Here is a 15,614-nt window from a genome sequence, read left to right as displayed (position 1 = left end):
AGACCATCTTCTATTGCATTGTCTCCTTGCATCTCAATTGTGGACCCACGTTCTAAACCTTTTCGCAATTGATTTGGGCATGGTATGAAGTCAGCTTCAAGCAAGATACATTACACATTTGGACGCTACTACTCATGGCTGGCCTTTGGAAGTAATGCAATACTCAATGCTTCGACAACAAGCGATCATCATTAGATCATACTGTCAGGGGGGCGAAAAGGGATGTAATCAAATGTGCTATAGTTTGCTTTCAAGTAGATTTAAATGTAGTATGTTCCTTGTTGGAATTGTAAAGTTTCCCCTTTCTTGGATTTCTTGTCTTGGCTTTTAGCCAAGTTGTTTTAATAAAATCTGTTCATAATCCACTAAAAAAAAAAAATCACTAAGTGAATATTATTCAAAACTTGAAAGGAATGTGGGACAAGTTGAATGTATATCAACCCCTTATTATTGATTCAGAGAAGTAACATCAGCAAGGAGAGGAATTCTGTGCGGCCAAGTTTTTATCCATCTTAAAACATTAATATGAATCAGTTCAAGCATAGATTTTAGATGACAAGGATGTGCCAACTCTGAATGAGATGTATGCTTGCCTCCAACATGTATATCTTAGCTCTACAAATGGAGCCAATGACAACTCCGCTTTAGCATCATTTACTAGTCAAAGCCAAGATGGTGGTCGTGGTGGCAAAGGCAAGCAAAGTGGCCATGGTAAAGTCAAAGGAGATTGTGGACCTAAGAAGTGCACCCATTGTGGGCTTGGAGTGTTTTTTTATAGAAATTTTTCTCGTAAGCCACCTTTGTTTTGATCTATGGACTAAAAAATTGTTACCAAAGTATCCCGTATCAGTAACAATAGCCGTAACAGTCACCACTGTTACCGATACAAGCATAATGACCATTACAACCCCCATAATAGTTGATTTTTTTTTATTTTATTTTTTTGCCTGAAAAATTCTAGAAAACTATTTAGAAAATCCAAAATAATATAAATATTCAAATTATGCATTCATTGTTTTTAACATGTTATGGTAGCGTAACGGTCCACTCTTTGGTGAGAGTGTTGTATTTGGTTGTCTAGTGAATTTATAAACATCATTATGTCTCTAATATTTATACATCACAAAATAAGCATTAGAACTAGAAATCTGGAATGCATAAATACCATTTTTTTTATTTTTTTGAAAAAACAGCCCTCGAAGCTTCTATTCGCCCAAATCACTTCAATCTGTGGTTTTAATCCTAAAAACTATAGTAAGAGTGATGGAAATCTGTTGTAGAATAATCTAAGAAAGTTTTTGGAATGAGAAAAGTAAAAATGGGGAGAAAAATGAATTTAAATAGAAAAAAAAAATGGTCATTTTCGACCGTTACGGGGTATCGGTCATTATGCCCTGTGACGGCCATTACGTCCCCCAAAACGGCCAATACGATCCCAAAAAACCAACTGCCCCGTTTCACTCTCGTATCGCCTAACGGTCATGGCCGTTACCTATACGTATAGGCCTTTACGGCTGTATCATAACAGATACGGAACACCTTGATTGTTACCTTTAAACTATATCTACAAAACCATCTACTGTTTTGATATATGGACCTTCTACCACTTGGGCAACTTTTGACTGACGGAGCATTGGTATTAAGTGATTAAACGACAATTTGGCCCTCTTCAAAAGTGACTAACCACAGTCTTACCCCTCCATGTTAGTGTGGCTATGAAGATGACTTAGTAGGGCCCACTGTGATGTTTGAGAGAAATCCAAACCATTCACTAGTTTGGCCACGTCATTTTACCTGATGGATCAAAAGATGACACAAATCCAATGCTCAAGTGGGCCATAAGACAATAAACAGTTAACCATTAAAGGCTACTGTCCAAAATTTTCCCATTGTGGAACCCACCTATTCATTAAATTAGCCTCGATTTTAGGCCAACGCTCTAAAATGAGATGGCCAAACTAGTGGATGGGTCGGATTATCACAAGAATCAAGCAAGTGGGCCCCATTAAGATTCAATGGATGCATGATAACAAAGCAATCACATCTCTGACTCCTCGTGTTAGACTCCATTTGGGAGGTTGTTGTGATGGTAGGGCCCACTATGATGTTTGAGAGAAATCAAACCCATTCACTAGCTTAGATAGGTCATTTTACTTGGTGGACCAAAAGATGAGGCAGATCCAATGCTCAAGTGGGCCACAAGCCAACAAATAGTGAACCGTTAAAGGTCGCCATCCAAAATTTTCCTATTGTGTAACCAACCTGTGGATTTAATCAGCCTCAATTTTAGGCCGACACTTTTAAAATGAGAAGGACAAACTAGTGAACAAGTCAGATTTGTCACAAGAATCACGCAAGTGGGCCCCATTAATATTCAACGGTGCATGATAACGATGTGATCATCACATTTATAACTCCTTGTGCCAAACTACATTTGGAATGTTGCCATGGTGGTGAGGCCCACCCTGATTTATGATAGAAATTCAACATGTTCACCAGTTTGGCCAGGTCATTATACCGAGTGGACCAAAAGAAGAGTCAAATCTAATGCTCAGGTGGGCCACAAGACAACAAATAGTGGATCATTAGATGCCACAGTCCAAATTTTTCCTATTGTGGAACCCACCTGTGCATTGAATCAGCCTGGATTTTAGGCCAACACTCTAAAATGAGATGGTCAAACTGGTGGATGGGTCAGATTTGTCACAAGAATCAGGCAAGTGGGCCCCATTAAGATTCAACGAGTGTATGATAACGACGTGACACCGTCACACCTCTGACTCGTGTCACTCCATTTGGGAGGATGTTGTGATGGTGGGGCCCACCGTGATCTTTGAGAGAAATCCAATCCATCTACCTTTTTTGGCATATCATTTTAGGGCTTGGGACAAAAAATGATGTAGATCTCAAGTTCAGGGTGGGCCACACAGCAGGAAACATTGGATATAGTTTCGACAGACCTAACTTCTCGACCTACTTTTTCCTGTTGTGGGATCCACCTTAGCATTGAATCAGACTCCTTTTTGGGTTCACACCTAAGATGAGATGCCACAATTGGTGGATGGGTTATATTTGTCACAAGCATCCAAAAAGAGGGCCCCACCTTGCTTCGTGTGGTTTCTTTAAATCACGTTATGATAAGGTTTCTACGTTAAAGAGGTGGGTATTTTTGTAAATATGACAATACACTCGTTAAATTGCATGCAATATTCAAAGCAAGTGGTTTTTTGGACTACTGGTAAAAAGAGAAAGCAGTTTTGGAGAAATAGTTTAGAAGTAACAGTTTTTCGGTCCATAGACCAAAGCAAAGGCGGGTTTTGAGCAAAAACACTTTTTTATTTTATTTTAAGAAGTGCCTACGAAATTAGGTGCTACCATGGGGATTATTATCTATATACATGAGCTGATGTCATGCAAAGAGAATCCTATGTATGAATGTTATGAGAACTATCTAGGAATGGAGTTAGTTCGGACAAGGAGGATTAAGAAAAAGATGGACTTGGATCAAATATCTTTTTATTTAGGAAAGGGGAGACACGTGAAATTAAAGGTACATTTGAGTGAAACAGTTTCAATGAGTGGGTGCCTTTAAGGCTTTCTATTGGCCTGCACTTAGTTGCAAGATCCTTGTATGTCACTTCCACTTTGGACTCCTCTCACTCCATATACCCATCTCCACTTTGTCTCCCTGTTTGCTGGAATCTGTCCAGTAACAATTGGTGATCATAATCGAAAACAAAAAACCCATTCCAACATATCCTGCCAAATTCATACCCTTGCATCTACAGCATACTCGTTAATAGGAAAACCATTGCATCTTCCAGCTGAGCCTTCATTTTTTGCCAGTCTATTCAGTCTTCACCAATGCTGGAGGTACCATCTTTTCTGGTGACAGCTCCTACCGAATCCACTGTTTGCATCTCCTCCAGATAATATCTCTGCATCCACCAACAACGCCACTAGATCTGATAAACCCACTGCCCCACTGCACCACCACCAACCCATCTTTGCTACATGGAACCACCCCCGACCCACACTGACATCAGTTTTGTGACCAAATCCGCTCGACAATGCCATTATTACAGGCATCTCTTCTTAATAGTCGTCACCATCATCAGATTTATTACTGTTTAGATTTGTACCCGTCCATCTTCATCACCAACCGTCGAATCCCCAACAACACCATCTCACCAATTGTTACTAGACAGATTCCAGCAAACAGGGAGACAAAAGTGGAGATGGGCCAGGAAGAAAATTTTTCAAAAAATAAAAAATGGCCGTAACGGCCGATACGGGGGCTGTAACAGCCATTACGGCCCGTATCATAACGGTAACAGTGGTAGCCGTTACAGCCACCGTTATCGTTACGGAACACCTTGGCTAGTACTTCTCTAACCTGACTTGTTATTGTGCCGAGTCTGATGCAGGACAATTAACCACTTGCTCTAAAAGCTTGAATTGTTAGAGCATGGCGAATTAATCCATTTATCTCATAGCCCAAGCCCCACATCTCATGGGTTAAGACCCCGGCCGAAACCCCCCTTGTGGGCCCCAAATCACATGGGTACCGCCTCACACAGGCCGCCCACCCCGAGTGTGCCCCTGCATCCCATAGGCAACCCCACTCGAGCCCGATGTGAAAATGCCCCTACATTAGAGTGTCTCTAGTTGGACTTGTCCTCCGCTGTGCAGAGCCTTACTAGCCAAACATGTTTCTTGTTTGTTGCCGGACATTCTAGAGCCACAAAAAGTGCCCGCAATTCAAATCCCAGCCACCGGAAGTTCCACAACCACTGGAATAGCCAACAATTCATATCCCAACTAACAAAAATGCCACTCTTCACCAACCATTGGAAGCGTCAATCATTCACATCTATTAGAGTATACGGTCTTCGATGTACGAGTGTGAGAGTGCAAATCTATGCAGTTGTCCTATGGTGCACCATATGCTTGGACTGATAGTTGAAACCCTACTTGCTCGCCTCATGCTACTCGTCACTGCTAAGACTTCCTCACAGTGGAAGTTTTCTTTTATTTTTGAAAATGTTCTCTTGGCCTTTCAAACTCACTCCAAGCACCTTGAGTTCGAGGGGGTGTTAGAGTAGTTTAGCATAATATGAGATTAGATTTTGTAGATAGGTTAAGAGTATCTTCTAGATATGCATATAGTTGTGCATACAGCTGTACTGCTGTACATAGGTATTCTTAATTGTGTATAAATACAATTTCATCTCAATGAATAATAAACACTATTTTCTCCAATGTAGCCTCTAATCTAACACCAAGAAACCACATGTTCTATAGCTTATCATAGGCTCAAAAGCGAATAGGATATGGAATTATATTTTATTGGTTTACAGTACAACTCATAAGAAAACTTTCATTAAATAATACTGGAGGCAACATGTTATGTCATGCCTCTAACTGTGGACAGGTGGAAGTCATACCACTAGAGATGATACCACCACTCGGTAAATGTTGGTCATGAAGTCATGATTTGAACCTGGAACGATACTACATGAGCCTGCAGGTAGCGGGAAAAACCATGGATTGAGATCCTCAACGTTCATGGGCTGCTGCAAACAATTCATGATGAAGCATTTGTTTAGTAACAACAACAAATATTGAAAAAGTATGAATTATTGAGAAGCATTTTTTATTTGTACCAGAAGCATTAATCAAACTCACACAGAAACACATAAGACTTGAACTACAAGTCTACAACCATTTAGAAACAATATGGAGTAAGGATGAGGAGAAGAAAAAATGGGTAGATGATGATTCTCATCAAGAATACTAACAAACAAGGATGCCTCCGATTGGAATCTGATTTATGGAACTCTATAATGTCATATCTGTGCATTTGATGGGTCCCCTCTAGGTTATGGGATGTTCCAAAAATCAGGTATATCTGAAACTTAGGTGGACCACATAACCTAAAACCATCAAAAATCATGCCTAAAACATCTAAAAGCACTTGGTAGGCCCCACCTGATTTTCAGAATGACCTGAAATGTAGCCCCACCTGATTTTCGGAATGACCTGAAATTTGGTGTGACCCCTCATCCAAGTGAAACACACACAATGGATTGGTTAAATGTCAGAACCACATCTCAGTGGGCCCTATAAACAATCAGGAAGGTTTCGATGGGTGGACATTCACTCCCAACTGCCGTCAATGGTGTGGCTCACCTAAGTCATGAATTGACCTAATTTTTAGGCCCATGTCCCATCGTGGAGAGGTGCATCTAATTGATTGTGTGGATGTCCGACACACATTACAGTGGGGCCCACAAAGCCCGACCTCACGGGAAGTTTCCATAAGTTCAACCTCATAGAACCTTTTTCCCATATACATACATACATATATAGAGGAATGCTCACTTGCGCACCTTTGCACATGTGTCATGGGTACAGAATCTGAACGGTCCACGTGATGCAGCACCCCTTGAAACTCTATGGGCCCAATTTTCAGCCTGATCCAAAACTCTAGTGGGACATAGCAAAGTGAAATGCAAATCAAGGGAGGAAACTGTTTCCTTTTGCTATGGCCCACCAGAGTTTTGGATCAGGCTGAAAATTAGGCTTGTGCGGTTTCAAGAGGTGCCGCATCACGTGAACCATTCGGATTTTGTGCCCATGACACGTGTGCAAAGGTGTGCACGGGTGCTCATGTAAGGACGGCAAAGGTGTGCACAGGTGCTCACGTAAGGACGCGGAGGTGACCATTCCTCTACATACATACATACATACATTATAGGATATTAGGTACTAGAAATTAATTATACATCATTATTACAGCCACCTTTCTGATTAATATATACCCTTTTTCCACATTTGTATTACAATAGTACAAAGTTGTCCTATTGTATCACCAGAACTAGAAAAACAAGGGTATATCTATACAAACAAATGGTGGGCATATATAACGAGTCCCTTGCATATATAACAAGTCCCTTGTCATATTATATCAATTTTTTCCAAGTGAAATGGAATAGAAGAATCTATTCTCCCTTGTTATATAAGGAGTCCCATTGTTATATTATGACCAGTTTACAGATCAATCTAGGCCTGAACTTAAAGTTTCAAATATAGTTCTTCATGTGAAAACCAATAGAGGCATAGGTGTTTTGAGTACAACTACAAGTGTATGAAAAAAAAAAAAAACAACCAAACCCTACATAGAATAGAAGAATCTAACTTATAAAGGAGCCTTGTTTGAAACTTTGAATATGAGAGAAGACGAGAATTGGCATGCAGGTGTTGCCAGTGGCCTTAACTCTTCCAAGTATCCACCACAATAGCATTCAACAAACTAGCAAATAAAGGATTTAAAAATAAAAATAAAAATAAAATAAAAAAAGTTCCCACCCAAAACAAAAAGGTCAGTCGTACCACGAAATCAACAGCAATAGGCATATTAACAGAACAAATCATAGGAGACCCCTTTCTCTGAAGAAAAAGCACCAAATGCCCATTGAATACATCCATATCTTCAAAGATGACATCTTGACCTGGTAGAATTATATCCTGAAATATAGAATGGATAACCAACTTAAAGCATGAACAAGAAAAACATATGATTGGTTGTTTATCAGATGTGCATGCGCACACGTGTGAGAAAGAGAGACTGAGTGAGTGAGTGAGAGAGACAGAGAGAGAGTAGCAAAAAACATGAAAAGTGATGAACCAACACATAATGTGCACAATAAAGGATAATCAACTACCGGTATATTGGCTCCCACAGTAGTACAATATTCTGAAGAAACACCATACAATTTTGAGAATAAAAAAAAAAAGGTCCATGTATTTCATAAGGCAGCATTGAGCAACCCAAATATAGCACACATGTGTTCACATGTAGAGGAAACTTGTGAGTTGATTAGGAAAGCCGAGGTGGGATTGGCATTCATTTTGCCAAGAATGAGTGAGGATAATCAAGGTTATCATGTGTGGTCCCTCAAATTAGGTTGGTATGGAAAAATGCTAGCTCGGGAAAGTTTACAGGAAGATCTTATTACAAAGTGCTTCAGAATTTGGTTGGTGGCCCCTCAAATACCAAGTATGTGTGGTCTTATGGAGCTCCCCCTAGGGTTGCAACATTTGTTTGGCTAGTTGGTAGGGAAAGGGTCCTAACTGTCGATAATCTTCAAAAGCGGGAATGATTCTACCTAATGTGTACTTGTTGTGCGGCTCCGATCTTGAATCGATTAATCACTTGTTCCTTCATTGTCCCTTTGCTCGCAAGATGTGGTATGGGTTTCTTTGGGATTTTGAGATGCACTGGGTAATGCCAAGTTCTGTGGGAAGCTTTTTTACAGCTTGCCATGGTGTGGAGGTGGGGAAGAAAAAGAAGCCTTTCTGGTGGCTATGTTTGATGGCGGACCTTTGATCTAGGCAGAGAGAAATGGAAGATGCTATAGGAACACTAGCCAGTTTTGATTGGGTGTTAGTGCAGGCTAAGTGTCTTGCTTCGGAATGCGGAGTGTGTAATGCAGGGAGGGGGAGTGATTTTTTTGTAGCTGGGGAGCTGGGTTGGGGAGGGGGGGTTTGTATTGGGTTTTTTTTTTTTTTTTTTTTTTTTTTTTTTTTTTTTTTTTTTTGTCCCTTATGCTTGATTAATAAAATTTCAGTTACCTTTAAAATAATAATAATAATACTAATAATAAAGCTCATCATGACAGCTTGAAAAGTAGAGATGCCACAAAACCACCACCTAAGATACCTTTTAGTTAGAATGAAAGGGACAAGGACTCGAGTGATATAAAGAGAGATTAACAAAAACAGGGAAAAAATGGAAAACAGAGAGATCTTCACCGTTATTTCGAATGCTTAAATTGCAAGCCAGGAGAAGCAGGACATGGGATAAGAAGAGCTTTATTAAATGTGATATCATATGCAATCCACTGCAGAAAATCAAGAATAAAATTGCTATGGGCAGTACCAATAGAGGCAAGAGGAGGACAACACAGGAAAAGATTCCCAAAGAGAAATAACTTATTTTGATCTTTTAATAATTTTCTCCATCAGAACCATTCAAAAAACAATAATAATGTTCATCATTGGCTATATATAGAACAGAAACAGGATCACACATTGAAAAAAAAAATTGTATGCATTTGAAACCCTCTAAGATCTCGGTTGTGTAAACTACTTTTTTCATACAAGAGCTTAAGGAAGTGTCTGGATTCTACATTCAATCCCTGTAGCTCGTACTGGCTGATACACGCATTGGTTTCTCAGCCCAGCAAGATGATCCAAGATTTTGCAGATGTTGTCAATATGGCAATTAATCAGGAATACTACATGCCAGGAGTCGATATCATCCAACACGTGTGCTATGGTACATTAAACTTACGTTGCCATAAGATAACTAAAGATCCTGTTCTATACCATTCATATGAACTACATCAATTCAATACATTGGGATGAAAATTCCAATGACAACCCCAAAAATCTATACTGCATATAAGGCGAGCAGCTTTGGACATTTTTTCCCCCACAATTAGTTTGGTAGGTGGAAAACTTTGAATATTTAAAGGATATAGGCAGACATTTTAGCGAAGTCAGGTATATTTTGGGAACTTAGAAAATGTGGTTGTTGTTGGTCATACGGTTCAGATTTCACCCACAAAAAAGCCTGCCAGTGGCTTAGATCCTACATACCAAAGGCAATTTTACCATTGAAATTAGTTAAGAGTGTAAGGTTTGGTTTCTCCAATGGCATTTTTGTCCTTTAATCTCTTTCTTGCAAGTAGCTCGAACCCACTCCCCTCACGTGTAGCCCTCACAGAAGACTAGTTATTGGGGAGACTTGTGATGGAGGCTCTGTTGGGCCCAACATGATAGTTGTGTTACATCAACTCCATACATCTATTGTGCCAACTTAAGTTAGTACTTCATCCAAATAAATAGGGAGATCAGACACTCGAGTGGGCCACAAGGTTGGAAAAAGTTGGGATGGGTTGTCCACCGTCCAACCCTTATCTCATTTTGTCTCTGCATGTATATGCACCTGCGTGCACCCTCACCCTTCCCCTCCATCTCTCTCCCCTAAGTGTCCCTCTCTCCCATTTTCTCTCCCCTAAGTGTCCCTCTCTCCCATTTTCTCTCCCCGAAGTGTCCCCCTCTCCCCTTTCCTCTCTTTACATGCATTGCACGTGCCACACTCACTGGTGGGAATAATGCAAAGAAGAGATAATGGATACCAAAATCAATCAATCACAAAAATACAACATATTGTAGAGCCTATTCACAGTGAGTCATGCAACACATCCAATTGACAACTGAAGCCATGTACAGCTCGCATTTGAAGAGTATATGAACCCATCCACCATGAATAGATCTTTGACCGTTTGTAACAAAATATAATTGACCTGCCACTTGGCCACTGGTAACTTTTCCGCACTGCATCTAACTAAATGATAGTCTCCTGCAACAGGATATGTTCCCTCCAAAGGAGCATTGGTAAGAATATAGAAGAAACCATGGTGGTGTTCCAAGAAATACTGTACACCAGGCACACGCTTTCGCACGCATTGCAATTCATCTTGGGGCTTGGTTGCATCTATCACATAAACCTGCAATGAAGTTAGGATAGCAAATTCATTATAAAGCATATATATTATATTATTATTTAAATAAATAAATAAATTTAAAATTTAAAAAAAAATAAAATAGAGTAATTATATGCAGCTTGACTGGAGAATTATCATTTGTGCCCTGTTCCCCAATTTTTGCAAGTGGGAGTCATGGTCCAGTGGTTCATGTTGGTGATATGGTAGGGCCCACAACAGATGGACCATGCCCCAAAAGTCTCCCAGGTTGGAAGATCAATGATCTTGATCTGTGAACCATGGGCCAGATTAATAGAAACATCCATCAATACATGTGCCCCGGTCAAGGATAATATCATGATGAAATATAGTGAACTGTTGCCATGAGTCAATTTGATAACTGGAACAGGAAAAAGATAGAGACCAGTAACCTTCCTCAGATGAAGTCCTTGAGTTAGAATTAACTGTTATAAATTTGCCATCCTTTGTGCTTGTGATGTCCACACAGCAACCCAAATCCTTTTCAGTGTATAGCAGATAATCTGTCGTATCTGATCCAAGTTTAGTGCAGAGAACCCTGCCAAAAGATTACGAGTCGAAAGATAGCACAAAACCCAGACGAGAATTTTCAAATTAGCAGCGAATGATTTACCTGTAAGGCCGTTGGGTATCATCAGAAACTGTATATAACAAATTACTACTATCCTTTGCCCATGCCAAGCTAACAACACCTTCAACTCCTGATTTTGGAAGAACGCGTCCAGTTGTAAGGTCCTTAATTTGGACAGAAAACAATTCACCGCCAGTAGTATCCAGTGTATATGCAAGGAATTTGTGATCAGGAGAAACACGGCATGTGCCAATATGAACATAGCCTGCACATATTTACAGAAATGCCATAAATTCCAAAAGTAAGCTTTCAATGGATACAAACTAGCACAAGTGATGAAAATACTTTTTGACAAATAAGAAACCGCAATGTCTTGAATCCAAACAATGTGGTGAGAAATAGTAATGTCTTCAGAATCTAGATGGTTTGGTTGTAATAAAAAATATATATATAAACAAGAAGAAGAAGAAGAAGAAGATGGTTTGGTTGTTGCAATGAAATGATACTGTCTGAAAATCATTACAGGGAAACTAGTTTAAATGAAAACCTCTGATCACAAAGAAGGGTCCAAAAATTATGCATTGATATGCGAGAAGTAATTTGCTCCTTTATAAAAGAATTTTTCTTTATAAATAATGCACCGAGAGAGAGAGAGAGAGCATTTGATGAAGGACAATTAGCTACTTGCTCTAAAAGCTCAAACTAATAGAGCATGGCGAATCAATTCCTTTATCTCATAGCCCAGACCCCACATCGCATGGGTTAGGACCTCGGCCAAACCCCCCTCGTGGGCCCCACTTCACATGGGTATCACCTCACACGGGCTGCCCACCCCGAGTGCTCCCCTGCATCACATAGGCCACCCCACTTGAGTCCGATGTGAAAATGCCCCTGCATTAATCACCCCCGAGGAGGAGTCTTGAACACGAGACCTCCTGCTCTGATACCACTTTGATGCAGGACAATTAGCCACTTGCTCTAAAAGCTCGAACTGATAGAGCACGGCAAATCAATCCCTTTATCTCATAGCCAAGGCCTCACGTCGCATGGGTTAGGGCCTAGGACGAACCCCCCTCATGGGCCCCTCTTCATATGGGTACCGCCTCACATGGGCCGCCCACCCCGAGTGCGCCCTTACATCACACAGGCCACCCCACTCAAGCCTGTTGTGGAAATGCTCCTGCATTAATATTGCATTAGTTCATTCCATGCAATGTGTTCATTGAGTTAGATTCACAAGGAGAAAGAGAGAATATGAGAAGCAAGGAAAAAGAGAGAGAAGGCTTCAAAGGCAGTGACACCCCTAGCCCCTCTTATCATCATTAGGGCTTTCATAATATATGTGAAAGTACAAAAACATCACTACAAAGTTAGTCCATAACCAAAGCCCATATGCCTAAACTCTATGCTAACAAATGCATCACCTTAAAGACTACACAAATAATGAAATAAAACAATAGAAACCATGATCTCCATGTGAAGTGGGCCACACGTATGTCCATCACCACCCGTCAACACTCCCCTCAAGCTAGAGCATATACATCATGAATACCCAGCTTGATGAAGAGATGATCCAAATGAATGCAAACAAGAGCCATTGACATGTCGAAGTTGAAAATGGAAAGGCCCATTTCCATATCAATTCATTGGTACAAATATAATTCAGTTTCAGTCATGTAAGGCCAGTTTCAGGATAATGACAAAGACTTTCAACACCAACCACACTAGCCAGAATAATTTAAGAAAAGCTAAACCATCATAATTCTTTAGGGCCTGTTTGAATGCATATTTGAAAGAGATGTTGATTTCTAATTGATTGCAATTTGAAGTAATTCACACCGAACCAACATATAATTTGATTTTGCAGTTATAAATGGAGGGTAGGACGGTAATAGCATGGGATGGATCACTGTGTGCATTTTCTACCATCACTTTGATGATGGTCGCTTATCCAACGAACACATGTTGTACATCTACCATCACTTTGATGATGGTCGGTCATCCAATGAACACATGTTGTACATGTGCATCTGTCCGGATTCCAGACTGCTCAAATTGTGCCCCCCACCCCCACCCCCAAACCTTTCTTATCAGTATTGCAGGCCCCACTATGGTGAGCATAGTTCAAAATTGCATGATTACATGATGCAGGATATGAATTTAAATATGGAATGCAAGAGATCAAGCTTGAGATGATACCAATTTTAAACAATCACAAAATTCCACATCCCACATACTATCAAACATTCAAAAAGGGGAATCTATGGGGGTTGATGAGGACATCGTGCACACGCACGCCCGCACACCACCACCCCTACGCACATACGTACGCAGAAGGAGGACCCCACCATCGATCTGGCTCGATGACGACGTCCAGGGAGGGCCTCCTAGCTAGAAGACAAGTTTTGGTTCAGTATGGCCCGATAGTCAAGAAAAGCCCACCATGGGATCTCATGATCGTGGCCCACTCGTCGGATTGGTTTTATATTTTAGGTTTTGCTTATTGTTATTATTTAGAACATCGTGAACGCTTTAGATTTCCTTGTTTGGTTTTTATTTTAGTTTACTTCATCGCCAAGTAATAGTGTCGCACATGGTGCGAGTTTTTGGGTATAGGGTTCTCCCTATAAATAGGTACCCTTTGTAGTTCTTTTCAATCATTGAAGTTAAAAAAAAAAATTCTGCTTTATTTTTCTGCTCTCTTCGTGAGTTGTGGAAGAATTCAAAATTGAGTGCGAAGCCCTCCCTTTTCGAAGGGCTAACTACCGTGGTGCGAAGCCACATCGATCCCAATTCACCCCCATCTTCCATCATCTTTTTTTTTCCATCTTCCCCCACCATCCGTACTTCGAATTTGTCCTTTTGTTGCATCGAATTTCTTCGTTACAGCATGTTTCCAGATTTCGGCCCGCAGGCGAGCTGAAACTTCCATCGGATCGAGCTGAAATTTGGAGGTTTTGGAGTCCATCCCTGGCCGACCAAGGCCAAGGTGGCCTTTTTCTGAATAGTGGGCCCCACACACGTGCGGCCGGGATCACACGCACGTCCGTCTGGGCCATTGTTGCTGTCCACACGCGGGATTATCTTTGGGCTCAGGTTTTTATCCTCTTTTATCCTCTCATAGCCATTTTTTCATGAATCCTAACCCTATATTACATGATCCCTAATTGATTTGTCCATTTTTATCACCTTAGGGTTCCTTGAATTGAAATTAGGGAATCCCTTGGATTAGGGACTGATTTTTATGCATGAGTAGTTGATTTTATTTCCCTTTGACATTGTTTGGTTTATAATTTTATTGGTCCAGTCCTAGCCTGTGTCGGCTTGGACCCGCATAGATTCCCCTTTAATTGAATGTTTGGATTTTCATGTGGGATGTGGAATTTGTGTGATTGTTTCTGAATTGGTGTGATCTAAGCCTGCAATATTGCATATCATATTTAATTTTCCATGTCCTGCATCAGGGGTCCAAGCCTACACAACTTTAGGGCTAGATCAAATAAAATTATAAGCCAAACAAGCCCAAAGGAGTGTAAGAACCATCCATTCTTGCAAAGGATTGTTCCTAACTCAAGAGATCCACTAAGTTTCAATTTAGAGGAAAATCTAGGGTTTGCAAATTGAGGATAATTGGGATTTGGGACTTTTTAGAGTTAGGGATTTGGATTAAGGAGTTTTTAAGGTCAAAAGAGAAGGAAATAGAAGGGAAGAGACCACCTGGGAAGGTTACGAACGCTGGACAACCAGGGGGCCTAGACGCACGTGCGTGATAGATCGTCTGCACGTGCGTGGGGCCCACGATATCGAAAAACGCCTCCTAGGCTGGGATCGGCCAGATATGGACAGGTTCCATACCAAGTTTCATGTCGATCCAATGCACAGTTTGTGCGTAGTACTCCGCCGAAGTTTCAGCCCCTCAAATGGGCCAGAATCTGAAATATGCTTGTGCACTGCTGTAGGAGAAAACTTGGATGTAAAAAGAGGTGAATCTAAAGATGGGAAGGGTGTTGAGGGTGATGAAATTTGTGCGTAAGAAGATAGAGATGGTTTGGAGCAGATGTGGCTTTGCACCACGGTAATTAGCCCTTTGAGGAAAGGAGGGCTTCGCACACAATTCGATTCTTCAACCCAAAGAAAGAGAAAAAGAAAACGCAGGAATTTTTATTCATAAACATCATTGCAATACCTACATGGGATAGCTATATTTATAAGAAAACCCTAAACCCAAAGAAAAAGGACAAAAGTACCCTTACGCCATGTGCGCGTACTAATACTAAAGCTTAAAGCAAATAAATACTAATCTAAGCAATCAAAGTCATTCATGAAGTTTCTAATAACAAAAGTAATCAAAACTCAAAATCATAAATCATCGAAAGTAGTGGGTCACGATCATGAGATCCGATGGTAGAATCTATGTGATGATCGGGTCCACTCCAAAGCTCCATAAC

At 40.6% G+C, this 15,614-nt stretch overlaps 1 protein-coding gene across 1 annotated transcript in view; it reads right to left on the bottom strand.

The window, feature by feature from the left end:
- LOC131255693 (uncharacterized) overlaps positions 1-15,614 on the bottom strand; it is a 32,563-nt gene that overhangs the window by 14,397 nt on the left and 2,552 nt on the right. The window contains exons 3-7 of the mRNA XM_058256481.1: positions 11,209-11,431; positions 10,994-11,133; positions 10,377-10,582; positions 7,396-7,530; positions 5,448-5,576 (exon numbers count right to left, since the gene is read on the bottom strand). Of these exons, the coding sequence (XP_058112464.1) occupies positions 5,448-5,576; positions 7,396-7,530; positions 10,377-10,582; positions 10,994-11,133; positions 11,209-11,431 (833 nt within the window). The remainder of the gene's footprint in view (positions 1-5,447; positions 5,577-7,395; positions 7,531-10,376; positions 10,583-10,993; positions 11,134-11,208; positions 11,432-15,614) is intronic.

Source organism: Magnolia sinica, chromosome 9 (genome assembly GCF_029962835.1).
Source record: "Magnolia sinica isolate HGM2019 chromosome 9, MsV1, whole genome shotgun sequence".
Lineage (NCBI taxonomy): Eukaryota > Viridiplantae > Streptophyta > Magnoliopsida > Magnoliales > Magnoliaceae > Magnolia > Magnolia sinica.
This window is presented reverse-complemented; position numbering and strand designations above follow the sequence as displayed.